This window comes from Dasypus novemcinctus, chromosome X (genome assembly GCF_030445035.2).
Source record: "Dasypus novemcinctus isolate mDasNov1 chromosome X, mDasNov1.1.hap2, whole genome shotgun sequence".
NCBI lineage: Eukaryota > Metazoa > Chordata > Mammalia > Cingulata > Dasypodidae > Dasypus > Dasypus novemcinctus.
The window spans coordinates 137,490,831-137,518,613 of record NC_080704.1 but is presented as its reverse complement, the minus strand read 5'-3'; the positions used below and the strand labels follow the sequence as shown (position 1 = coordinate 137,518,613).

The following is a 27,783-nucleotide window of genomic DNA, read 5'->3' as shown; positions in this document are numbered from 1 at the left end:
TATTATTATTGTCTGTTAAGTTTTTTTTTTCTCATTGTTTCACTGCATTTAATTATAGTTTAATATAGAGACTAACAACAAGATAAGTATGGAAATAAGATTTGTTAATATTCCTGTCTTGGTAACTTTTTTCTTTGATTGAAAACATTAACAGTCTATAAATTGTTGGGGGTTTTTTGGTCACATTTTGTTTGTTAAGTTTTAATTTGATATTAATGAAGATTTTTCTGGGTTCCTAAAAGGTAGAAATCAAAGGTTGTAGCAATGTGGCAACCTATGAAGACTGGTTTCTATGCTAGCTGTTTGTCTTGAGGCCTGGTACAAGAATACAATCCCCACATTACTCTCCTCTATGGGATAGGTAGATCATCATATAATTGTCTTTGCTAAATGCCCAGTAAGAAAGAATTTTGACAGGTGTCAGTGCCCTGTCTTTGAGGATTTGCATTTAAAGATACAAAAAAAAAAAGGCAGCTAGGTAAACTGAGCTATGATCAGTACTCCTGACACCATCCCAAAGTCCAGAAAGGTGTGGTCATAATAACCTACATATAGCAAACATCTAACAATGTAGAAAAATGTAGAAAATATACATCCCTTCTGTGTACTATCAATGGTGCACTCTAAAAGTACTTTCTAGAAGACAGTATATCAGCTTCTAGTTAGCAGGTGACCTTCCAAAAATTGCTTAGAACATGTGATATACTTAGAATATATCACAGTACTTGTGACAGTATAATATAGTTTGTGTGTGTGCATGTGTGTGTATATGCTATGCTAATTTATACCTATTAATCCCATTTTTATAACAACTTTATCAAGATATAATTCACTAACCCCTCAATTCAACCATTTAAAGTGTATAAGCCAATGGTTTTTAGTATATTCAAAGAGTGTACAGTCATCGGCACTATCTAATTCAAGAATATTTTTATCACCCCAAAACAAGCCCCATATCTATTAGTAGCCACTACCCATTCCCATCGATACCCACCCACCCCCACCCCTGGCAAACACTAATCTATTTTGAGTCCCTATGGATTTGCCTATTCTGGATATTTCACAAAAATGAAATCATACAATATGTGGCCTTTTGTCCCTGACTTCTTTTATTTAGCATAATGTCTTTAAGTTTCATCTGTGTTGTAACATATATCAGTACTTCTTTTTTATGGCCAACTAATATTTCATTGTTTGACTATACCATATTTCAATCATCAGTAATTAGACATTTGGGTTGTTTCTACTTTTTAGCTATTATTAATAGTGCTACTATGAACATTCATATTGTGTGAACATATGTTTTCATTACTCTTGGAGAAAGCCAGGAGTGGAATTGCTGGATGATATGTTTAACTTTTTTGAAGAACTTCCAAACCATTCTCCATAGTGGCTGCATTGTTTGATATTCTTACCAACAGTGCACAAGGGTTCCAATTTCTCCATATCCTAGCCAACATTTTCTAATGTTCCATTTTTTTAAAAAAATAATAAACATCCTAGTGAGTGTGAAGTTATATATCATTGTGGTTTTAATATGTATTTCCCAGGTGTTGAGCATATTTTGTGGTGCTTATCTGTTTATCGTCCTTGGAAAAGTGTCTTTGCCCTTTTCCAGTTGTTTTATTTCTTTCTGTTATTAAGTTATAAGATTTTATGTATTCTAGATAAAATATTCTTATCAGGTATATAGCATGCAAAAATTTTCTCCCATTCTGCAAACTGTCTTTTCATTTTCTTGATTATGTTCTTTAAAACAAATCAGCTTTTAATTTTGATTAAGTCCAATTTAACTATTATTCCTTTGGTTATTTATGCTTTAGATGTCATATCTAAGTAAAATTGCCAAGTCCAAGGTTATGGAGATTTATGCCTATGTTTACATCTAAGAGTTTTGTATTTTTAGATCTTGTATGTAGCTCTTTGCTCTATTTTGAGTTAAATTTTGTGTATGACATGAGGTTGGGCTTCAAATTCATTCTTTTGCCTGTGGATATCCTGTTATACCAGAACCACTGTTGAAAAGACAATTATTTCCCCATTGAATTGTCTTGCCACCCTATTGAAAAATCATCTGGCCATAAATGTGAGGTTTTATTTCTGGACCCTAATTGTTATTGTATTGATTTATATATTCATATTTATGCCTTTACCATGCTGTTTTGATTACTGTAACTTTGAATTAAGCTTTGAAATTAAAAAGTGTAAGTCCTCCAATTTTTTACTTCTTTTTCAAAATCGTTTGTTTTTTTTGGTGTCCCTTTCATTTTCATATGAATTTCAGGATCTGCTTTTTATTAGTTAGCTATGGGGGTGCTGATGCAAAGTACTAGAAAACTGCTGGCTTTTATAAAGGATATTTATTTGGGGTAAAAATTACAGTTACAAGGCCCTAAAGAGTTAAACTCAAGGTTGCTTTCTCACCAAAGTCTGTTGCCATGTGTTGAAGCAAGATGATGGATGATCTCTGTAAGTGTTTTCAGCCATCCTCTCTCTCAACTACAGTCTGGCATATGGCTCATCTCTCAGGGCTTCCTATACCAGTGTGCAGAGAGCTCATTTCATTCCAGGCCTTATCGGCTGCTCTGTTCTCTTCAGCTACAAACTATTAGGCAAATGGCTCATCTGGCCCTAGGCCCCAGGATCAAACATAACAGAGATATCTGTCCTTCTTGCATCTTCTTCTGTGTCTTAAGTGAATGTGCATTTATATCATCCCACCAAGGGGTTGGGAACCCAAACCAGAGTCATGCTCTACTGACGTGGTCAAATCAAAGCCCTAATCTTAAAAGGTAATTTAATCAAGACATGTCAGCTGAATCTACTGCATTCAAAGGGCATCACACCCAGAGGAACAGACTAGTTTACTAACATAATCTCTCTTTTGGGGATTCATAAATAATGATAAGTAATCTCAAACTGTCACACTCTTCCACAGAAATGATAGGAATGACATTGAATTGTAGATCAATTTGGGAAATATTGCCATCTTAGCAATAATAAGGCTTTTGGTCCATGAACATAGGATGTCTTTCCATTTATTTAGTCTTGATAGTGGGCAAAAGTGCATTCCTTCCTCCTGATGCATCTTTAAAGCCAATTCCTGAAACCCTGGGGTTTCAAAGAAAGAAAGAGTTTTATTGGTTGTGCAAACAATGGAGCACAATGGCCTCATGGGCCAAAACTGCCTCTCTCATCTACATAAATTCTAATATTTTATAATATCAGGTTGCCAACAACTAATTGGGGGAGATTTGAACACAGGTTCCTTCATTAATAAACATTTAGGGGCTGAACAAGACTGACAAGGGTGGGTTAACAAACCAGAGTCAGTCACAAGGATTTGGGATAGGGATATACATAATAAAGGTCAGTTACAAGGTCTTTCATGTGTATGTTATACAGAGGTGAATGGAATGGTTACCATCCCAATAGTGAGTATACACGAGGGTGAGTTCAATCTAGAATTACCATCACAAGAGTAAGAATACATAAGGGTGAGGTTAAGTCTAGAGCAACCATAAATAGGGGTGGAACCATTCTAGCCTGCTTCAGTAATTTCAGGTATCAACCTTTTGCTATTTTATAATGTAACTGCATCTATATAATGATTTATTAATTGTAGTTATTTGTTAATTCTTAATGCTTATTTACAGTCTTCTTTAACTTCTTTCAATGTTGCTTTGTATTTTTCAGTATACTAGTCTTGCATCTTATTTTGTCACATGTATTCCTAAATATCTTATTCATTTTGATACTATTGTAAATAGAATTGTTCTGTTAATTTCATTTTGAATTATTTATTATATCTATCCATATTTATTCAATACTCGTAGAACAATATTTTTTTTGAGAATGACACGATTTTTTTCTCTAAGAATGTACTTTATTCCATCTTGACCCATGACTCTGAGTAAATGTTTGAATATGTAACAACATAATGATAAATTTGGGTTGTATATCAATTATGGTTTTTTACCAAGGGAATTCTAAGAGATTGTCTACTTCATGTACCACTGTCAATCAGCATACAAAATTTTCTACAAACATAACTTGTAATGTGTGAAATCAAATCATGAAAGACAAATTTCTAAACTAATTTTTGTGAAAATTACTTAAAGATCAACCAACCATACCAGAAGTGTGGTATTTGAACATTTCTTAGGGATCATGGAAGTTTTTACAATGAAATTAAAAGAAATCCTTCTAAAAAGAAAACTATGTATTTTAAATGATATATTTTCAAAAACAGATATACAATGTCAAAATGGAATTCAAAATATGCCCTTTAATTAATGGTCAGATTTTAGCAACATCAATTCACTTCTGCCTGACAAGACATATTCAATTCTAAATAAACTATTGCACTGAAATCTGAAGCCTTTCAGTATCTCGACATAAATATTTACACTTACACTGTAGTGGAAACAGAGAGGATTCAGTGATCGTGTATTAAGGGCCAGGACGCAGGAATCTCTAAGAAGAAAGATTTATTACCACTGGCTGGGCCTGTGGACTCCTGTCCAAAAGGCCGAGCCCTGAGTAGGTTTCAGGTTATTTTTAACCGAACACATGTGGTGGGACCAAGAGAGGCTTAGGGGTCAAAACACTTTCTTTGTTAGTTTTTTTAGGGTTTAGCCATTTGTTTGAATACCAGCTAAGCTTGAATTAGCATGTTGCCCACATTCCAGTTAAGCTTGAATTAACATATCTTCCACATTCTGTCTGGATGTAACTTTGAATACACATTCAGTCCACATCCTTTCTGAATATTTAAAGCCTATAGGGCATATATTACTTAATTGGCTTTCTAGAAACTAAGCACACTTGGATACAGAATTACACAAGCTTGAATTCATGCACAGGCTATATTATAGCCCTCTTTGATGCCTTGCTTAAGTTTGTTAAGATTTGGCATCACTATTTTCAGAGTTATGAGGTGAGCCGCTGCCTGTGCTATTATTGCATTATTTATTACAGTGTGTACTCTAGTTATTATTAAGGAGAGGAAGCAGGGATGTATGATGAGAGCATGGGAGGAGTTTCAGCTGTTCACCGTTTTGACTGCTCATTTTTTCCATTAATTTTTTCGGGAGGGCTTAATGATAAAGTTTCTAGGAACATCCAGGGCTTCTCTTGGCTTTTGGAGGAAGTCTTTTTCTGAGTGGTGTAATCTTAGGGAGATTTTTTGCTAGGTTCCAGATGCATCTACCAATTTCCTATCTTACTAGCCTGTCCTATTTTTTTTTCTTTAGAGAGTTTACACTCTTAAGATGATCTTTTTTCTGTAGCTATTCCTGCTGGTGAGGGGCAGTTGACCCCACCTACAAGGGGTGAAACTCTCTTACTATCTTATCTAAGTTGGAGGAAGACAGATCTGGTATCCTGGGCAAAGCTGATGAAGTTGTCATATGGCTAACAAGATGTTGATTCTGGAAGAAATAAACTTAATTAGAATTTTGGTTCCATGAAGAGGACACTGGACCAGAGAAGTAGAAAAGGTTAGGTTCCTGCAAAGGTGGCATTTTTCTAAAGTTGGTGAGAAACAGTATATATATATATATTTTTTTAAGTTATTTTATGCTGTTGGTTAACTTCAGAGAGAAATTGCAATTGACAATGGGGTTAGGTATAAATTGTCAATATCAGTTCCTATGGTAGAGGAGAGGAATGAGAAGAGGCATTTCTCTTTTCAGTTAAGCTAAAGGAGATGAAAACAGGCAAGATTTATAAAGGGAAGTTTGATTTGCCTTTTTCCTAGCAATAGGCATTGGGGCTAGAGTTAGAGGAAACAGTTGATTTTAATATAGACACTACTTAGCTTTGTTTTTTGAAGAGGTATCTCAGGCTGTCCAAGACTGGCACTCATGTGTTCTGTCAGGTGCTTCTGGTGAACTGGCACTCTTGGGCAGCTGATGTTATTCAGGATTAGTACACCAAACTAGACATTCCTTTAGCTTTAATAGCTGTGGGAGTGAACAGAACTACAGAGTAAAGTTTTTATGTTTTGGCTTTAATTGAGCAACTCCTGGTTATTTTTCTGACTCTTTTTACCAGGCTTTGTCCTTTGAAAACCCATTCGGCTAAGCTGGGTAGGGCATCCCTCCCCAGATGAGTGCCTTGGTGAAGTTTAAGGAGGACTTTCCACTGCATTGCTCCTCACAGGTAGACTTGAGTATTTTTTTTTCTATAGCAGTGTTTGTTTTCTGAGGCCCTGGATAAGGCATAACTGCTATTTCCTGAGGTAACTGTATGGCTTTTAAGTCAATCTAGGAGTTTTGCCTGTGTTTAATAGTTGACCCACTGTGAGTAAACAAGCCTTGTTCTTGTTACATAGCAGAGTGAGTGTGAAGGACAAGGAAAGCATACTTAGAGTTTGTGTAAATATTAGCCCACTTTCCAGCTGCTTGCTTTAAACTTTGGGTAAGGGCAATTAGCTTTCTTTTGGGGATGAAATTTCAGGGGGAAGAGCTCTGGCTTCTATGGTTTCAAATGAGAAATCACTGCATAGCCTGCCTTTTTAATTTTTCTTTTAATAAAACTACTTTCATCTATGAACCATTTAATGTTTGGATTTACAAGAGGTTCATCCTTTAGCTCTTGCCTGCTTGAGTAGTTTTGGTAAAGACTCTCAAGGCAGGACTGGAGAAAGAGTTTTTCAGGATCTGACTTTGGGTTCTCTACCAGTAGTAGGATGGCTGGGTTGAGAGTTTGACACACCCTTATGTGCACCTCGGGGGAGTTTTAGTAATTGAGCCTGGTATTAATTAACTGGCTACCTGTAAGCTGTTGGTGGCCCTGGGTTTAAGCACATCTTTCACCTGGCGTGGGGTAAAGATTGTGAGATGTTGCCCCCAAGGTAATTTGGTGGGGGTTTTTTTGTTTTTTGTTTTTATTAAAAGGGCTGTTAGCCCCACTGTTTTCAGGCAAGATGGCCATTTTTAAAAAATTTTACAGACATGTTTATTAATTACTTAGAAAATGAAATTGACCAGGACTTTTAACATGTTTAATGTCCTTCTGCATATGATTTTCTAGAAGTATTACCATAATCTTCAGACATATATTTAGAATAGGATATAGGTACTATATTTAATACTAATTAATGTATGACTCAATGCATACGTTTTTCCTTGAGTTGCAATTAATAGCTTTAATTTTCAGGTTTGCAATATCATACAGTTTATCTCTCCATGGGAGCAAGCTATAGTGCCAATTGTCTTTAAGTTCTGCTTACAGTACTCTGGTATTTATTGCTCCACTTCGTATGTTCTTCACAGAAGCTGCAACACCGTTGACCCTAGAGAGAAGCTAGGAAAGTAGACCTCAGTATTTTACCAGCTTGGTGCATAGTGCTCTTTTGCACTATGAAACAGTGCCAGTTTGGAGACAATATCCATTATACATTTGGCTGTACCAAGGCATTGTTGACTGCTGCAGGAGTTTGAAACTGCAACGCAGTTCCCATCCACTTCAGGAGCAGGACCAGAGATGTAGTAGATACTTTTATTGTTTTAGGGGTCAGTGACCAACCTAGCCAATAACTCATTTAGAGAAGTGACCTGCAGTGTATTGGACACCTGGTTTGAATGCATAAGAGAGTTTGACAATGCTGAAGTTTATCTCTTGATTTTTATATATCTTTGAAGCATTTTTAATGGAATGTGTTATATATTAAATGAACTTTAAGTACTTTGCTTTTTACTTCTACACTTTTACCATGAAGACATTAATTACATAGGTATTTCCTCTACTTTAGCAGTAGAGGAAAAACTACTTTTTCTATTTTTAAAATGAAAACTGATGATTCTCAATGGAATCAAGGTAAGTTTTCATTATCACCATTTGAATATGCACATTGAAGTGACTTCCAGACAGGTTTTATTGCTATGAAGTTACTTTGTGCCATTAATATTAATTTAGATTTTTAATTAATAATGGCTTTTTAGAACTAGCCATTCAAATGCTTTAATTTGGAAGATGCTCTTACAAACTTTTATACTTAAACACAATTACATAGACTGGTTAATTTACCTTAGAGTACAATTAACAACCGATGGGTTTTACTTTATGCATTTAGGAGAGGGCAGATCTACATTTCTTTAACTTAATTTCATTAAACATGAACTTACAGCCTTTATCATTTTTTATCCTCCCCCCCCCCCTTTTGCAGCTTTTGCTTGCTGTCTGCTGTGTTCAGTCACTGTACAATCTTCTGTGTGTCTGTATTTATTTTTATTTATTCCCCCCCACACTTGAGGCTTGCTTGTGGTGGTTTGCTCCCTGTGTCCATTCACAACATGCTTTTCTGTGTTTTTACTTGTCTCCCCTTTTTTTGTTGTTGCATCATGTTGCTGAGTTGGCTCTCTGCAGTGCTTGCGGGTTGGATGGCACTCCACCGGGCTTGTGGGCCGGGTGGCACTCCGCGGCACTTGCAGGCCGACAGCATATGGGCGAGACTGCCTTCACAAGAAGGCCCCAGGATGCAAACCCAGGGCCTTCCATAGGGTAGACGAGAGGCCAACTGATTGAGCCACAGCCACTTCCCCAACCTTTATCATTTTAAAGATTTAATACACATAATGTTAATTTATTAACTTGGTATTTTATAAATCAAAGGGATAACACCCAAGCTAAATAAGTTGAAGCTGTTATTGTTTATACAAAGAATATTTTGTTTTGTTTTGTTTCCCTTTTCTTTATCTTTGATAAAATTCTAAAACTGTGAATAATCTTAAAAGCATACTGACTTCTAAGCTCTGGAATAAATTAAAATTAATTTGCTTTAATTATAATTTAGTAAGGATCTTTTCATAGCTTTCAAGGACTTGTCTTTTACTTACTGAAATTTGGTAATAAGATTAGTAATTACCCTTATTTAAGGCTGTTAAAAGGTTTAAAATGGGGAACTACAGGAAAAACCGACTTTATTCTCCAGCCTAGAAGACAGAGTTTTAATCTGCCAAACCTGGCCCCTCCTTCAGAGCTCTTGCAAAGAGAAGGCCCTGGGGGCTGGGCAGGTTAAAGAGTTTAGAAAAAAATTTTTTTTCCCTTTTCCAATAGTTTCTATATTCAGATTCTACATGACCTTTTCATACTGTTTAGCCTAATTTGGGTTCTAGGAATATTTATTATATATATAACTGCATATTTAATTTTTAACAATTTGAATAGTTTTTTTAAAGAATTATTTATTTGATATTATTATCCTGATATATGAAGATATTCACTGAGCAAATAGGCAGACATGAGTAGTTTGACATGGAAACACAACTTACTTAAAACTTTCCTTTTTTTTTCCTTTTTTCCCCCCTTTTTTTACAAAAGAAGTTCAACTGTAGAACAACACTTGAAAGATTTCCCTGAAGGTTTTCCTTTGCTGGCTTCTCCAGACCAGGGGTTCGTGGTTTCCCCCTTTTGTGGCTTTCTTAATTAATGGCTTATAACCAAAATGTTTCCAATGCTATGATATAATTTTTCTTTGCTTCAGAACCATAAGCAGAGGCAAGGGGTGGGGTGAGACTCGCAGTAACCGTAAACAAAGGCAAACTCAGTTTATAATTACCATCACAATAATTGAAGTCTATGGGCTAGGTGAACTTAGTTATAAAATAACAATAATTAAAGGTAAGTTTAAGTTATAATTATCATTACTATAGTAAGCACTAGATAAGCTTGAAGTAGCCATAAACAAAGGTAAATTAGTTTAAGTTTACCATTACAATAGCTGAAATGTAGGCTACATCTACTCCTCTGTAATAATTTCAGTTATTATTTTTTTTACTGTTTTATATATAAAAGTCCTTATACAATGATTTCAACTCTTAGTTTCTAGAAAGTTTTACTGAAAATCAATATGGGCACCTTTCTTTATTAACTATGCAAATAGAAAATTTTTATTAGTAACAACTTTGTGTAGTTTTTCTGCTTTTCTAGCCATTAAATAAATTTCACTTGTAATTTATGCATTAAATCCACTAGCAAGGCAGTATTGGCATTAAAGATTCATTTTCAGGTTACCTTTCACTGTTATCCAACTTGTAACAGATGACCCCCAAATCTGATTTCCTAGGCACAAGCAAACTGACAAAGTTAAACACAAATTTCAAAGTTGAACGCAAGGTTATGCACAGATTAAAACAGAAAAATTATATATCTTTATCATTTCTAGGAGTTCTTTGACCTTAATTGATGGCACATGAGGTTTCTTTATTTTGATCACTATTCAAACCTTTTATAGGTACGACTGAGTTTAAACTGAGAAGTTTAAGGTTTATTGCCTTATTTCTTTAAGGAGATATAACATGAGGTTTCTAGGTCTCAGATCTATCTGTTCCTTTTTTTTTTTTATGCCTGTTTAACTGGAGTTCAGGGTTTCACAAAGAGGCTGCTCTTTGGCCATGTGGACCAGCAGCAGGCAGAACTTCCCAATTTCTGAAAAGAGACTCCCATGGGTAGCCCGCTGGCATGCCAGAAGTCGTGCTTATCATTCTAGGAAGAAAGAAGAGACACCCTTTTTGTTGACTGACCTGGAGTCCCAGAGTTCCAGCCTAAACAAATTTCGCCATTTCACACAATTCAATACCACTATCCAGAGGCATGAAAACATACACTGGCATCAAATAAATGGACAAACAATAAAGAGCCACAGCACACAGACAGAAACACAATGCCCATCAATTTGACACATAATTTTTGTTTCTCTGGTATGGCCATTTTGAGCTTTTTACTTCTATTTCTAGGAGGTTTCTTTGTTTAACATTTGGGAAGTTCCCTCATAGGCTGTGGGGGAGGGGGCTTATCTTTCTTTAATGCTTACCAGGGGGAACTGAGTTACAGCTTGTTGATTACTGCAACCTTAGCAAGGGGGAACTTCTAACAGGACTCTTTATCTATACTTGCTATTTAGAAAAGAAGCTCATTTGCAATCCAGAACCAAAACAAAAACCTATTTCTGGCCAAACCTTTCCACAGCTCAACTCATATTCAGACCAAGCTTCATTACAAAAACCAATCCATTTTTCTGTAACCAAGGTCTTCCAAATTCAGACCAATTTTTCAGGATGCATCCCAGTAAAAAGCACTGGGATACTGATGTCTCATTTCCTATGGTGGCAGAAAGAGAGAGAGCAGCCGAAATAAAGGCACAAGAGGCAGCAGGCCTTTTTTGTTAAAGTGAAGTAGGGAGCAGGACTGAAACCTATCAACGCCTCTCCCCCTGTAACCAAACCTTCACTATGTTAGTGAAGGCAAACCAGATGCCAACCCACAGTCAGCTAAAACCAAACGCTAGGCTTTTTTTCTTTTCAGACGTGGAGAAGACAGCTTCCCCCTGAACTTTTGGTGGTATTAGGATCCTCTTCGGAGATGATCAGGCCCCCCTTCTAACATTCACAGGCTTTTCTTACATTATGCCCCTGGGGGTCTTACCTGTCTGGCTTGCGGAGCTCCTTTTCCGTTCTCAGGATTTCCTTTTAGACCCTTTGGTGTGTCTGGTTTTTCCCCAGGAGGGCGCAAGTGGAGCTCACAACCTCTTTCTGGACTAAAAGGGATCCAGGGGCGCCCTGGGCTGGGGTTCGCCTGAACCCTCCCTGCTCCCTTGGAGGCATCTGAAAGGGGCAACAAAATGCTGCTGTCTCTGGCCTTCATTGTGATCCTGGACAAGCCCCCAGGAAATGTAGTGGAAGCAGAAAGGATTCAGTGATCGTGTATTGAAGGCTAGGACTCAGGAATCTCTGAGAAGGAAGATTTTTTACCACCAGTCAGACCTGGCTGACTCCTGTCCATAAAGCTGAACCCTGAGTAGAGGTTTTAGGTTATTTTTATACAAGGGACACATGTGGTGGGGCCAGGAGAGGTTTAGGGGTCAAAAGACTTTCTTTGTTAGTTTTCCTAGGGTTTAGCCATTTGTTTAAATACCAGCTAAGCTTTAATTAATATGTCACCCACCCCCCAGGTAAGCTTGAATTAACATATCACCCACACTCCGTCTGGATGTAACTTTGAATACACATTCAGTCTACATCCTTCTGAATATTTAAAGCCTATAGGGCCTATATTACTTAATTGGCTTTCTAGAAACTAGGCACACCTGGATACAGAATTAGGTAAGTTTGATTAATGCACAGGCTATATTAATACAACAATTATTTTATCTAAGTGTAAGATCAGTTAATGTGTTTTTCTACACAGTCATCTATTGTCCATGTCAGTATAATACAGGGATTTTCTTTATAAACATATTTTATCCATAGTTATATCCAAAGGCTTATATATATAGATAATTTCAATTCTTCTTCCCACTGAACCTTTTACTGAAATATCAAAATAAATTACTAGGAAGCAGACTTGGCCCAGTGGTTAGGGTGTCCATCTACAACATGGGAGGTCCGTGGTTCAAACCCGGGGCCTCTTTGACCCATGTGCAGCTGGCCCATGGGCAGTGCTGACGTGCACAAGGAGTGCCATGCCACGCAGGGGTGTCCCCACGTAGGGGAGCCCCATGCGCAAGGAGTGCACCCCATAAGGAGAACCGCCCAGCATGAAAGAAAGTTCAGCCTGCCCAGGAATGGCACCGCACACACGGAGAGCTGACACAACAAAGATGATGCAACAAAAAGAAACAGATTTCTGTGCCACTGACAACAACAGAAGCGGACAAAGAAGAACACGCAGCAAATAGACACAGAGAACAGACAATTGGGGTGGGGGTGGGGGAGGGGAGAGAAATTTTTTTTAAATCTTTAAAAAATAAAATAAAATAAATTACTAACATTGCTATCAACAAAATTATCATTATTGCTATAGTATTAATTAATCCAAACAGTAATAACCAAGTGCATACTATGTGCAAGGTCCATTCCTCCTTTTCTTTCTCCTGACTTCTTCTGGATTATATAACAAATACTAGTAACATGTGTAATATACAAACTGGATAATCTTTCCATGAATAATTAAGAATTCAATATATATTTTCTTCTTCAGTTCATATAAGGAAAATTATGCAAAGCTGTATAGATGGAAACAGAAGGCTGTTGCCATCCACTTTTGATCTCTTCACAGCTTTGATCACAAAGAATTTGGGTTGATTTTACCTCCCTATTTTGCTCCAAGCACTGATATTCTAAGTTTTAGAAAAAACTTTTTCCTGTGAAACAAATATATTTGACAAACACAAAGAAGATGGTACTTAAATCATGGACAGTTGCAAGGGCTAGTTCAGATGAAAGACCACACTCCAAAGCTATTTGATTATGCCTTTTGAAGGTTTTAAACATGCTATAGGATAAAATGAGGAGCAAATATGCTCTGAAGGCATATTTCGTTTTCATCTCTTTGGCCAACATTCCTTTCTGTTATACCTATGTCTTCGTAGCTTAGATAATTTTTATGAAACCTCTATATGTCTTTAAAGCAACACTCAGATTGCTACTATGGCCAGTGCTATGGCTTTTAATCTAGACATTTTTGCATGGAGACCAGGAAGTCAAATCTTTTTAATGACCACATTTCACTATCTTCCTTGCATGGAATCATTGAATGCAGCATTTCTACCTATATTAAGTAGAATAAATAAATAATGTCTACGTCTATAATGTAGTTATTTGCCCACTATTAAAAAGGGCAATGTTATTAATAATCATGCCATTAATATTCAGGTGTGTGGTTGAATCTAGTTATAACAAAGCATTGGTTTTGTCAGTACAGCCATTTTACACAGTCTTTGTTAACAATTCCAGACCTCTAGGTAGCTTGACCTTTTCCTTTTGAACTAAACTGCCCTTACTTAGTTCGCCATCCTCAAAGCAAGCCTATATGCCACTGGTTTTTCTTCTTCGGTGGTGTCTGTGTTGCAACCTATAAAGAGAGTGTTTGGTTCAAACAAAAATTGATAGATATTGGTGAGACTGTGATAACTATGGTACTGCACAGTTAGATATGACCTATGGCTTTCTGCACTTCACCTTGGGTTTTTACATGGAAAAGCATTCTGTTACTGGAGAATATGGTCTTCCTAGGCCTTCTGATATGCTTCAGTAAAATAAGTGATTAAATGACAATTAAAAAATGAATATTACAAAAATTATGCCATAACACTGTATTTTAACACTGGTGCTGATAATTTATAAAGAATCAGAATCTATATTAAGTTTAGCCAAAACTATTCCACTTACCTACATTAATGCAGGATTTCTTTGTGAAATTATATTTTATTTTGTTTGTTTTGCATGTAATCTCCTTTTCTTCAGCTTTCCCTCTCTTTGAGCTTCATTTTTAAAAAATGAAATAATGAAAGGACTCATAATCATTATATTGCAATCTATAGCTAATTTTTAAAATGATAAAACAGAGCTGACTATGTAAATTGCTAACAGAGAGACATCTTCCTTTCTGATACATGAAGGTCTAAAAGGTTAGGGACTGAGAAATTTTCCATCTGCAAGCTGTGAGAATTTCTTTTCTAATATCAAATCACTACCACTAGGTTCCTTTGCTACCTTTATTTAAGTTATAGCTCACATGCCCATTCATTTCATGTCATATTTGTTCAGCTACCTTAATGCTATTGTAAGCTCCCAAAGGTTAAGGACTATATTCCATATATATATTATTAGAGAAGTCATGAACTTACAAAACAATCATGCATAATGTACAGAATTCCCATACAACATCCCTCCATCAATGCATTACGTTATTGTGGAACATTTGTTACCAGTTATGAGAGAAAATCATCAGACTATTACCAATAACTATGATCTATAGGGTACATTTGGTATATTTTTACTGTTATTAACACTGTGTCTTCTTTAATATTGATGTGAGAATATTACAGTGTTGCTGTTAATTGTATTTTTCCCATGTATCTCCATATTCTTAACACCTTGTAATAGTGATGTACATTTATTCTAGTTCATAAAAGAACATTCTTGTATTTGTACTATCAACCACAATCCTCATCCACCTCCAGGTTCCTTATGTTATTCAGACCCTAGATTATTCTCCAGCTTACTTCCAAACTGACATTGACATCCCTAGACTACCCTTTCAGCTACATTCTCATTTATAAATTAGCTGTGTTGTTTATACTCACTACAATATGTTGCCATCAATTCTATCCATTTCCACACCTTTATGGTCCAGCTAATTAAAAATTCTACGTATATTAAGCATCAGTACCCCTTCTCAGCCCTCATCCTATCTCCTACTAACCTATCTCTAGATTTTAAATCTATGTGTTCATTCTTCATATATAGTTCATGTTAGTGAGATCACACAGTATTTGTCCTTTTGGTCTGGCTTACTTCACTCAGCACAATGTGTTCAAGGTTCATCCATGTTATCATATGTAGGACCACCTTTTTTTTAAAAGACTTAGTTACAGGTCCTCTATAGATATTTATTAATGGTAATGACAAGAAAATGCCTACATTACAACTTCATGAATTTCTTTTGATTTAGAGAATAACATTTAAATTGCCTCATTAAGTAATATATAATTCTCTGAAGTGCAGAAGAAAAAGATGGTGTAGCATTTGGTAAATTTTTATATAATGGTTAATGTCTGTCAACCAGTTTTGACATGATTTTTCTTAAATGGCAATGTCTGTATTCCTTAAAAACTATTCTTAGCACCTTTAAAATAGTGTTTGTTGATCCTAGAAAAATTTAAATTGTTTTACATTTATATTATTTATTTGACTGAATGATGCATTGTAAGAAATGGTAAAAGCCCCTAGTGAGGGTAGCATTTGAATAAACTGAACATTAAGTTAAGAACAGAAGTGTTCACATAAACACAGTCTGTTAATTGCATGCTCGTTGAAGACATTTGTCAGCTCTGGGACCTTAAGATCCCCCTTGGGGATCAAATTGCTCTCACTCTCACATGGAAAAAAAGTAAACTTTCAGTGGAAAATAAGGTCCCTGTTGTTCATTTATTATCTCAAAGGGCATATTTTATTATAAATGTCAATTGCACAAAATTATGTGTCTTATAATACACAATTATGTTCAAAATTGCATTTGAAATCTATTATTAACAGTTAACAGTGAATGTTTTTAAAATAGTTATTACTCTTGGCCTTAACACAAAAAGTAATAATGGAGGTATTTTAGGGAGTTAAAAGCTGCATGACATTGACCTCTGAATAAAGGAACTGCAGGTGCATTTCTTAATGGGTTGTTAATTTTATAGCAGGTGAACGCAAAGAACAGAGACCATGTGTGTGTTTTTTCTTCTTTATTTTCTTTTAACTGTTACATTAAAAAAATATGAGGTCTCCATATACCCCCACCACCCCCTACTCCACTCCTCCCACATCAACAACCTCTTCCATCATTGTGGCACATTCACTTCACCTGGTGAATACGCTTTGGCGCACTGCCGCACCACATGGACTAGGTTTGGTATAGAGAAGGAGTTGATGGCTGAAAAACATAAAGGCAGTATGAAATGAGGCCAGATTGAACTTTCCCCAATGATATGTGATCCTACTTGCTTAAAATCAAGGCAAATTAACTGTCTTGTCTCCTCTTTATATATATATATATTTAATATATTTTTAAAATATATATATATTTTTTATGTTTTAAAGATTATTTATTTCCCCGCCTCCATTGTCTGCTCTCTGCATCCATATGCTGTGTCTTCTTTTGTGTCTGCTCTTATTCTCATTAGGTGGCTCCAGGAACCAATCCTGGGACTTCCTGGAGTGAGACAGAGGCAATCATTCTCTTGCACCACCTCAGCTCCCTGTCTGTTTCCTCTCTTATTGTCTCTCCTCTGTGTCTCTTTTTGTTGCATCATCTTGCTGTGTCAGCTCTCCACATGGGCCAGCACTCTTGTGCAGGGCAGTACTTCTGCACAGGGTAGCACTCCACGTGGGCCAACTCGCCACACAGGCCAGCTTGCCTTCACCAGGAGGTCCTGGGTATCAAACCATGGACCTCCTATATGGTAGATGGGAGCCCAATTGTTTCAGCCATATCCACTTCCCAACACATAACCAAGAATTCTACAGAAACAAATATTAAACTGACACATCAAAAATAATTAGAAAATATGATAAACAATAAAATTCTGATTGTCCAAACTCAGCAAACTCCTTCACCAACCAGCTTCTTCCTGGGTTCCTGGGTTTCCTGTTGTGTTTTTTTGCTGCTACTACTATCTAAATCATCCAAACTCAAAGTTTTGACTTCTCCTTGGCCCCCAAACCTAGTTGCCTCTAGGATTTTGCTTCTCAAAGTGTGTGACTGAGGATCATGCAGCATTGGCAATGGACATCACTTGGGAACTTGTTAGAAATGCCCTACCACAGATCTACTGAATCAGACTTTGTATTTTAACAAGACATTCCACCCCCACCATGATTCTAATGCACATTAAAGTCTGAAAAGTACTGCTATAGAAACTTCCTTTCCATTTTCTCTCATATATTCCTCCTTCTTTCTATTCACAATGCACATATTTTTCCACTGGAACATACTCCTACACATGAGCAATATGTGCCCAAATTAAATTTTAATCATGTCATTTCACCTGAATTATTGCCCCCTAATTCCTATATCATTTTTTTGTCTCCCTACTCTAATTCATCCTACCTCTGCCTCAAGATTAGCCCTTCTAATGTATGCAAGCCATTCCCTTCCTCTTAAAACCTCCCAGTGGCTTTCCATCTTCTAATAAATAAACCTTTTGACTAGCATTCAAGGTTCTACAAAATATAAAGCCATTCTTTTCCTCCAGCCCTATATCCAACTGTTCCTCTATATAGACACATACCCTATACATTAACTCTGGACTTCCCGTCCTCTTTGTTTTGGTTGAAGCTGTTCTTTCTATGGGAAATACCCTTCTCAACAGTTCTGTTAAAATCCTCTTCCTCCTTTAAGGCCTATCTTCAATGCCAATTCATTCATTCATTCATTCATTCATTCATTCATTCAGTAAATACGTATTGGTCACATATTATTTGCCTGAGTTTTTCTATGTACTGAGGATAAAACAATGAATAAAACAATCAGTCTCTACCTTCATAGAGCTTACATTCTATGGGGGGGGGAAACAGGCAATAAACAAATAAAATATATGGTTTGTTAGGTGGTTATAAATGTCAAGAAAAAAAATAAAGGAAGAAAAACAGGATAGAGACAACTGGTGATGATGAAGAATATCCTCCAACCAAATAATGTTCTCTCCTTTGATTACCCTGAGTCTTTATTTTCCTTTACAACATAGTTATTTATGTACTTGTCCTATTTCCCTAGCTATATTCAAATATCCTTGAGAGCAAGTACTGCAGCTTACTCTCCTTTGTATCTTCTACAGCTTCTGAGACAGTGTTCAGTAAATAATGGTTGAAATGAACCAAATTGATTGAAATAAATGCAAAAGGAGTTTAAGAGAAAGCGAGACATACGTAATTTTAGGCAAGGCTCTTTAAAAGGTATTCAATTTGCAAGATATTGAAAGATGGGTGGGAAGGAAGGAAAACTTGAGTTGGTCAGGTTTTTGTATATCTGTTCTTGAAAAACTAAAAGTCATTAACCTGTAAATTAAGATTATTATGATGCGTAATTATCTCTATCTTTAAAACCAGTGTTTCAGAAGGGACGTGCGATAGACACCGGAGAGGTTGACATTGGAGCACAGGTCATGCAAACCATTCCACCTGGCTTATTCTGGCGTTTCCAGATTACTATCCACCATCCTATATATATTAAATTCAATATTTCTTTAGCCAAGGACTCTCTGTTGGGAATTTATGGCAGAAGAAACATGCCTCCTACACACACCCAGGTATTTGATATTATAAGTATTTTCTTGAACTGTTTTAGAGGGTGGTGGGATGAACCGTTTTCATGGTCTGTGACTTGCAAAGTATGTGGGAGTCCAGGGTGAAGGCAGAAAACCTTTGTAATGAACCAATTTCAGAATAATCACATTCAAGCAAATGAAAGAAAATGACATTGAGAACTAAGGAAAGACATTTAGCAGAGCAAATTCAGAAAAGGCAGTAAAAGAAAATGCTCTTGAAACTTGTACTCTGCTTCTTGGAATAGGGTGATCATAGACATTCCCAGCCTCCTCACCTTAGCTTTGGTGCACATGCCCTTTTGTCACAACCTAAGGCATGTAGTCAGTCAGTTATTGGTGGGCAATGAGTCAAAAAGATAGATTTTGTTTTATAAGCATAAATGTTTCCTTATTATTTTTAATAATAACTCAAATATATAAAACCTTTTATGGTTTGCATTATCCTTCCATAACCCTGGCCACTTTATTTCTCCTGTTGTTGTTGTTTTTTTATCCTTATCTTTTCCATACATGGATCCATTCGGGAACCTGCTCTAAGTACAGAAAGGAATCATAGCCATCTAGGGTTTGCTTTCTTTCCACCAGATGTAAGTGCAGACAAAATCTTACCTTCTGAGTCAGAATAAGCAGGGGAATTAGAATATTGTTCAAATGTGACTCAGAAAAATAAATGTTAAAGTAAACATGTGCCATGTGCTTGCCCCTTAATAGAAAAAAAAAAAGAGAAAGGGTAGAGTCCCTTACATATTTAAATATGTTACCACAAATATAACAAATTATGACTCTTCTCAAGTTTTTTACTTCACTTGTTTTAAAACCTGTAAAAATGTTTTTAATTTGTAGAGGTCATAGTAACATTTCTGAGGAATTGTTTGTTTTCAAGTATCTTTTATCAGACACTTTAGAAAATTATCAGGATTCTCTTGCATAACACTAAAGAAGATCTTTCTCTATTCTTGGTTTAGCTATCTTTAAACAGTTATTTTGAATACTCAAAAACTGAAAGGTTTACAACATTTATAAATATAATGTATTTTTTCAGAATTAATGTTGCTTTGGGGATTAAATATACTAAAAATTAATAACATTCTTTCCTGCTTTGCACACCTCCCAAGCCAAGCAAAGTATATAACAGGACAATTGAAGTTAGAGATGATTATCATTCTAGAAGTGAGAACAGTGGTTCATATTTTTATTTGTATTTGTTCCAGTTTGATTTTGTAAAACTAATGGATGGAAAACAACTGGTCAAGCAAGACTCCAAGAGCTCTGATGATACCCAGCACTCCCCTCGGAATCTAATCTTAACATCACTGCAGGAAACAGGTTTCATAGAGTATATGGACCAAGGGCCTTGGTATCTGGCATTTTACAATGATGGAAAAAAGATGGAGCAAGTATTTGTATTAACTACAGCAATTGGTAAGCTGCATTAGCTATTATTTTGAATTGACAGTATAATTCTAAAAAGACACAGTGATGAAAGTGTTGCTGGTGTTATTTAAGCTTATTGATCATTCTGCCTTAAAGTCATTTTTAGGATAGGTCACTATGAGGAAGGTTTATATTTTCGTTGTCATTGATGTTATTTGAATGCTGATTAAGATTTTTTTAAATGCTCTATTATTTGCTCCTATATTAGGACACTTGCCATGCATCATTTTACAGGTTTTTAAGAAGAATAATTACCTGAAAAATATTATTACCAAGGCTACACAGATAAACAACTTCAATGAAAAGGGAGATAAACTAGAGAATTCCTATAAATTCATGTTCTTTTATAAAATAGGAAGCAAATAAATACCCTTTAAAATAGAATAACTAGCATCAATACAGTTCTTTAGAACAGCTATTTCTAGAACAACTAAATCTTCAAAATACAGTATAATAGTATTTAAAGAAGAGTCTTAAGAATAATAATTTGAATCATTTAAAGCACCTTTAGAAATTTGTAGTTTTAAAATCATCAAAAGGTTCTATTTCTTCATGCTCAGGGCCTTTTAAAACCTGATCTTTCTAATACAATTCCTACTCAAGCTCTTATTCACTTTCACCCTTGTTAGTCAGACATCTCACTCATTTGTCATTTTTTTGGTGAATTCATTTCCCATGACCCTTTGTGTGAAGAAAGTTGAATTCTTTAGCAATTTAAGAGCACTGAAGGTAAACAACTCTTAGATACAGTATTTTATTGTGTGAATTTTCTTAATACATAGTCTTTTAAAAGAAGGGAAAACATTTTACAGATCCACTTTATCCTTTAGTAAACCTGTTCAGCAATATGTTTAGGAAGATGTTTTGACTGTTAATAGATAGACCATCTGCTCTTTTTTTTAATGGTTTTTATAACAATTTTGTTCTATTTTTACTTCATGCTGAAAACATTGAGTCAGTCGAAAATGTAGATAATCTAGCCATAAGATTTCAAACCTTTCTTCTAAAGTAAATCAGAAAGACCATAAAATGCTTTTATTACTTTTCCCCAGGAGAAAAATCTCTGTAGGTCTTTTATCTTCAAAAGACAAAGTACTTACTCATTAAATTACAAAAAAAAAAATATTTTAGGCTCTCTTTGCCTAGAGAAGCCTGCACCAAATTTTGGTGTGTATTTCTGTCTTACTCTCCCATTTCTCAGCAAGCTCTGTTCTTTCCCCCATTTTCCAAATAAATTCCTTTTATTGGCCTAACCGACAAAATAGTCAGTAAGTCATGAAAGGTTGTATTTTCTCCCAAGAAATCAGAGAAATCAGAAGATCTAAAAGATTTGTGAAGATTTTATCTCTTATTGCTCTAATCCCTAAACTCAAGTAAAAACACTGACTAAGCTATTAACTTTTCTAATATCAATAGACTCAGAAACATGCTTGAAGTATTTTCCTTTCCCTAACTTTCTTCCCAAAAGAACCCAACCATTGGTATCCAAATCCTATTATCCAGAGGTCAAGATTTCAGTTTCATAAACAACAGCATTCTTGCTTTTATCTAATGCAGGTTAGTTTCTTCACAATTCTGTTGTCCTTAAGATTAGAAGCAACAAAACATTTCTCCTACAATTCCACTCAAACTTTCAAAGAGAATCCAAATAAATTTCAAATAATCAAAAGTTATAGAAGTCATTGCTCTTTTGATTCCTCCTACTATTTTTTATGTTTTTATAATTTAGCCTAATCATAGTAAAAAGAGGCTAATATATTTGATTAAACAAAGTGAGGTTCATGTAACTTTAACTCTTCTAAATGCTGTTCATTCATCTATTTCAAGATAATGTGATAGAATCAGTTGATTGAGCTTAACTATATTTTGTCTGCAACTAGTAAGGGCCAAGACAGTATTAATAACTAACATTTACTGACTGCTTAATATACGTGATTTTCTAGTAGTTTAGGCAGAGTTGTCAATATCCCCTAATTTATGCTAACCGGCTCAGTAACATGATAATACCTAACATTTTAGGAGTGCTACTCTGCACTAGTATTGTGCTAGATGCTTTACATTCAGTTATCTTATTTGAATCACATCACAACCCTGATAAAACATAATAGTGATACTTATATTACAAATAAAGAGTAAGTAACTTGGGAAAGTCCTACAGCCAGCAAGTAGCAAATTTGAAATTTGAGACCCAGTATGTATAATTCCAAAGTGCACGCCCTTTTGACCATATTAATTCCATAAGATCATGTATCACACTTAGTTTCTCCAATGAGAAAAGCTTCCAGAAGAAAAACACGCCATCAGTGTAGATGCAGATACCAAAGAACTGGGTACTAAACATAGAATTTTAAAATGATTCTCAACGCTAGTGAATTATAGTCTAGGAAGTGGTTCTGAAGTACGATTAGAAAGCCAGAAGGCAAAAATTTACTGGAGGCCAACAGAAATAGAAAAGTAAATTCTTTTTCATTGTTAGTTGTTTATGTGCTCCTGCAACAACCATTTTCCTCCCTGGAGATCCTACACTTTCCGAATGTCTCTTTGATACCCAGTGAAGACCGCAGTTTCTAAAACCTCCTAAATTCTTTGATCAATTGTATTGCTGGTGTTAAGCTCTGTGTAGCAGTGTGGGCCCAGGGACAGCTCTTAGATAAGTCAATAAGATGCAGGGATTTTTATTTATTTTGATACCAAATTTGATATTAAACTTTTTCCTGAATAATTACATTCCCATAAGGCTGCTTTCATAAAGTTGTCAATAAGATCTGGTATGAAATTTAATTTAACTATATTTAACTTTGAAAGATTCTTCCATGGCCTCCTATTAACCACCCAGGGCAGGGATGTAGATTTAAGAATTATCACTACTGGTTGGTACAAGAAAGCTAGGTAGGCAGAAAATAAAAGGAAGAAATAATTGTTCCATTTCTGATTTTTAAAAAATTGTGGCTTTTGGTATTTACCTTCAAAATAAATCGGTGATTTTTGGAAAATAACTATGTTTTAATAGTTAAAAATGGTTGGCTCCTTGCCAAGTGCTACATTCCTGCCAGCCCAGTTGTAGTTCAGTAAAAGCCACGTTATTTGGTTATCCAGTTCATTATTCTAACACAGAGATCAGAGAACAGACTATTATAAACCTGCAAAAGGTGATCCGCATGTATTCACATGGGAGTGAGAATAATTGCATCCTCTACTCTTTAATAAAATAACTATCCACACAGAACTCAATTCATTCTCAGCTTTTTAAGAATCCCCAAAATGAACTAAGCACCATTCTTCCTCTGTTCTTCTGTCCCAAGGCAGAAACTCTAACATCTGGATCAGATGTTATCTAACTATGGAACTTTACTATTTAAAGCATTGGTTTTTGATGTTTTAATGCAGGGAACACCTGCAGAGTCCCTTGGGGTGTTTGTCAGAATGTAGATTACTGGGCTAGGTCCCTCAGAGATAGATTCAGTGGATCTGTAGTGAAGCCCGAGCACTGGCATTTTTAAATACGCCTTATTTTTAGAGAAGTTTTAGATTATAAAAAAGTTACATCGGTGGGGTGTGGGGCAAATAGGAACCTCTTATATTTTTAATATAACATTTTTTGTGATCTATGTATCTTTAAAAAAAGACAATTAAAAAATAAAAATAAATTTTAAAAAAGTATATGAAATTCTCATATAACCCACCCCCTTTTCCACATTATCCTCTATTGATAATATATTATTATTAGTGTGGTACATTTCTTACAACTGATGAACCAATATTTAAGCATTGTACTAGCCAAGATCTATATTTACATTATGATTTACACTTTGCATTGTACAGTTTTATAGGCTTTGGCAAAATATATAATGGCCTGTATCCACCATTGCAATATCATACAGAACAATTCCAATGCCCTACAAATGCCCTATGTCCCACCTATTCTTCCCTTTCCTTCCTTTCAGCATCTCTGGTAACAACTATCTTTTTATCAGTTTTGCAGTTTCTTCCATTACTACAATACTAATAACTCTACCTTATATTTGTTCATTCCTCAAATGTGGCCTCTCTCTAACCATTGGCATTTTAACAATGCCCAAGGTGATCCTATGGATACTGGTGGGCTACAGGCCACAAACTGAAGAAATAGTATTTCTTGACCCTCATTATAAATTCTCACTCTCCTTGTTCAGTGGAACATTCCAGGACCACATCCTAGAATATTTCCTTCTAGTTGGAGCTTGATAAAGCAGATAACTGGGATTGAAAAAGGGAAAAATGATACTTAGGAGAAGTATGCTTTTCGTAGACCAGATCATAAAAAATCAGAGTCCAAGATTGTAAAGTCTGGAAAACTTATGTAAAGGATTAATGAGAAGATGATAAAAAACTGAAAGAGTAAAACATAGGTAACATAATAGTTCAGGGACTTAGAATTTGATGTTATAGTCAAATACAATTATAAACTACAAATGAGTTTTAATATCATTGTCAGAGATTGATATTTATATAACAATTTACCTTGTCAGTCAAGTTACCACAAGACTTACCAAAGCTCTGTTACATTATACATCTTTATGTCACCAGAACTATCTATGGGCACATTCAAAGCCTTCTCAATTCCTCTGAAACCCATTCTTCTCTAAGAATGGATTGGAAGGATTAGTGGTAGAGCCCTGATAAGCATTTACAGTCAAGAAAGTATTTCTCAACAAAATACTTAAGTTCTAATGCTTTAAGTGGTGGTGAATTTAATATGAACACTTACATTAAAAGCCTTCCATTCTCACTTACTAATGAAAATGAAATACTGATTTTCCTATTTATGTTGTCAAGATAGTAGATTAAATATTCTACATTGCTAGAGAAGAAACTATTTTGCTACAACATAAATTTGAAAAATAAACTGTAGTTTTAGTCTTCTGGGAAGCATTTGTAAGCCCGATTAACTTTTCAGAGATATCATGTAATTGTAGTATATTTTTAGTTTTATCATTAATGTCTCACAAGAATACAATTCATCTATACCATTTCTGCACTTTAGAGATGAGGTTGGTTTTCAGTTATACTCTTGAATAGCTAATTCAGCAAATCCATGGCCTTTTTAAATAATTTGGTGCTGCATGTGACAAATTACAGAAGGCCTTGGCATCTGATTTTGAGCAGTCAGTGCTCCATAGACAACAGAGGGCAAGATTGTCATAGGCCCAGATTTCCTACAATTTAAAAAATTAAAAACTCTACATGCTGGAGGTTTGTTCATTTTTTTAAGCAAATTTTTTATTGTCTTTTTTTAAAAGATACATAGATCACACAAATGTTACATTAAAAAATATAAGAGGTTCCCATATACCCCATTCCCCACCACCCCCACTCCTCCCACATCAACAGCCTCTTTCATAAGTGTGGCACATTCATTGCATTTGGTGAATGCATTTTGGAGCACTGTTACACTGCATGGATTCTATTTTACATTATTGTTTACACTCTCCCCCAGTCCATTCAGTGGGTTGTGGCAGAATGTAAATGGTCCTGCATCTGTCCCTTCAATATCATTCAGGGCAACTCCAAGTCCCGAAAATGCCCCCAAATCGCACCACTTTTTCCCTCTCCCTGCCCTCAGCAACTCCTGTGGCCACCGTCTCCATGATACAATTTCTTCCATTACTAGAGTCACAAATGATACAATTTCTTCTAATGCTAAAGTCACAATAGATCTATAGTAGAATACCACTAAGCCCACTCTAACCCATATTTTATTCCTCCGTCCTGTGGACCCGGGGATGGTGATGTCCACTCCACCTCTAAGTTGAGAGGGGGCATAGATCCCACATGGTTGACGGATGAGATTCTCCTGCTTGCAGTTGTAGACTCTCTCAGTTCCTTGGTGTGGTGGTTGACCATCATCACCACCTTGTTAGCTGACTTGTGTCAGTCCAATGAACTGGAGAGTAGTTGTTACAACTCTGCTGAGGTTCAGGGCCCAGCTGGCACATGGACAGTCCAGAGACTCAAGTCTCCTGAGCATACATCAACCCCAGTACCAACCTCAGGTTCAGTAAAAGTGACAGAAGAGACATGTGTAGAGAGGTCACATCTGAGTCCAACTCCATCACTCTCAGGAGCACAAATTCCAAAGCAGGGCCCACCGGCAACGCCCTGAACTTCAGAGCCATCTTCCATGATGCAGAACCTATATGTCTCCATAGCCCAGTGAAGAAGGATGTTCCAATAATGGACCCTTGATACTGATGACTATGCTTATGAGCCGGTGTGCTTGAAATTTCAACGCGACCTAGAGCTGCTGGGTGCCTAAGAGTTATCTCCTGAGAGCCTCCATGTTGCTTAAATGTGGCCACTCTCTAAGCTATACTCATCATGTAAATGCATTATCTTTCCCCCAGGGTGGGGCATGACTCCAGGGATGAGCCTCCCTGGCACCAAGGGATTACTACCAAGCACCAGCTGGTCATGCAACTAGAAGAAGACCTTGAAAAAAAGGGGGAAATGGCAAAGACAAATGAGTTTATATGGCTAAGAGACTTCAAATTGAGATGGGAGGTCATCAGGGGTGCCACACTTATGCACGTCTCAGCAGGATCCCAGAGACAGCCAAAGTAGTTGCAACTGGTGTTTATTTTTTTTTCTTTTTGTCTGTATGACAGAAATAATGGATGACTGTTCAACCAATTGCAATGGGAATGGAGAGTGTATCTCTGGCCATTGTCATTGTTTCCCAGGATTCCTTGGACCTGATTGTGCTAGAGGTAATGTTCTTTTGTTATTCTGAGTAGTTAGGGGAAATTGAAGTTATTTGGGAATTCAAAATTACTAGTAATAGTAATAGTTGCAGTACCAGTAACAGCAGCAGTAGTAGCAGCAACAATGCCCTTCCACCACCACCAAAACCTAAGCCCTTACTATGTATGCTTGGCACTGTTCTAAACACTGTATGTCCTCTTTTATTGCCTATCGCAGCCTTCTGGAGTAGGTCTTCTATTATTCTTGTTTTGTGGACAAGAAAACAATCTTAAAGAGGTTAAGCAAGTTCCTTGACTTACTTAACAGCTGGAATTTGTGTCTAGATTGTCTGATTTTCTGACTCAACTACTACATGGTACTTAACATTTCTTCCATAATCTAATTGATAAAGGGCTGACTTTAAAAGTGGACAAAGTAAGTAACTGCTTATACACGGTTATATAGAATGGGCAGGTAATCACCAAATGGGTAAATAGTTTAGAAAGTAAAGATTTTAAAGACAGAAGTTAAAAAGCAAATATTCTGTTTCTTAGTCTTGCTTGTAGTTTAATTATTGAAAAATTTTAGGTAACTCATACCGTGTTTTCCCATAGGGTTACAGTTTTTACTTTAGAAATGTTTTCTGCTTCTTTTCAATGTATTCTTGAAGGTCCCAGTTTCCTAATGGCTTAAGTACAAGTTTCTCAACTATTCAGGTTCTTTTGAGAAAATTCAATTCAATAGAGAATTTTAAAGCATTTGCTAAGTTCCAGGTATAATGACAGATCTTGGGGATACAGAGGAAGAGG

The 27,783-nt window shown here is 35.9% G+C and overlaps 1 protein-coding gene across 1 annotated transcript in view; it reads left to right on the top strand.

Moving 5' to 3' along the window:
- The window catches only part of TENM1 (teneurin transmembrane protein 1), a 1,381,582-nt gene that overhangs the window by 949,154 nt on the left and 404,645 nt on the right, over positions 1–27,783 (top strand). The window contains exons 9-11 of the mRNA XM_058291548.2: positions 18,603–18,802; positions 20,032–20,242; positions 26,899–27,000. Of these exons, the coding sequence (XP_058147531.1) occupies positions 18,603–18,802; positions 20,032–20,242; positions 26,899–27,000 (513 nt within the window). The remainder of the gene's footprint in view (positions 1–18,602; positions 18,803–20,031; positions 20,243–26,898; positions 27,001–27,783) is intronic.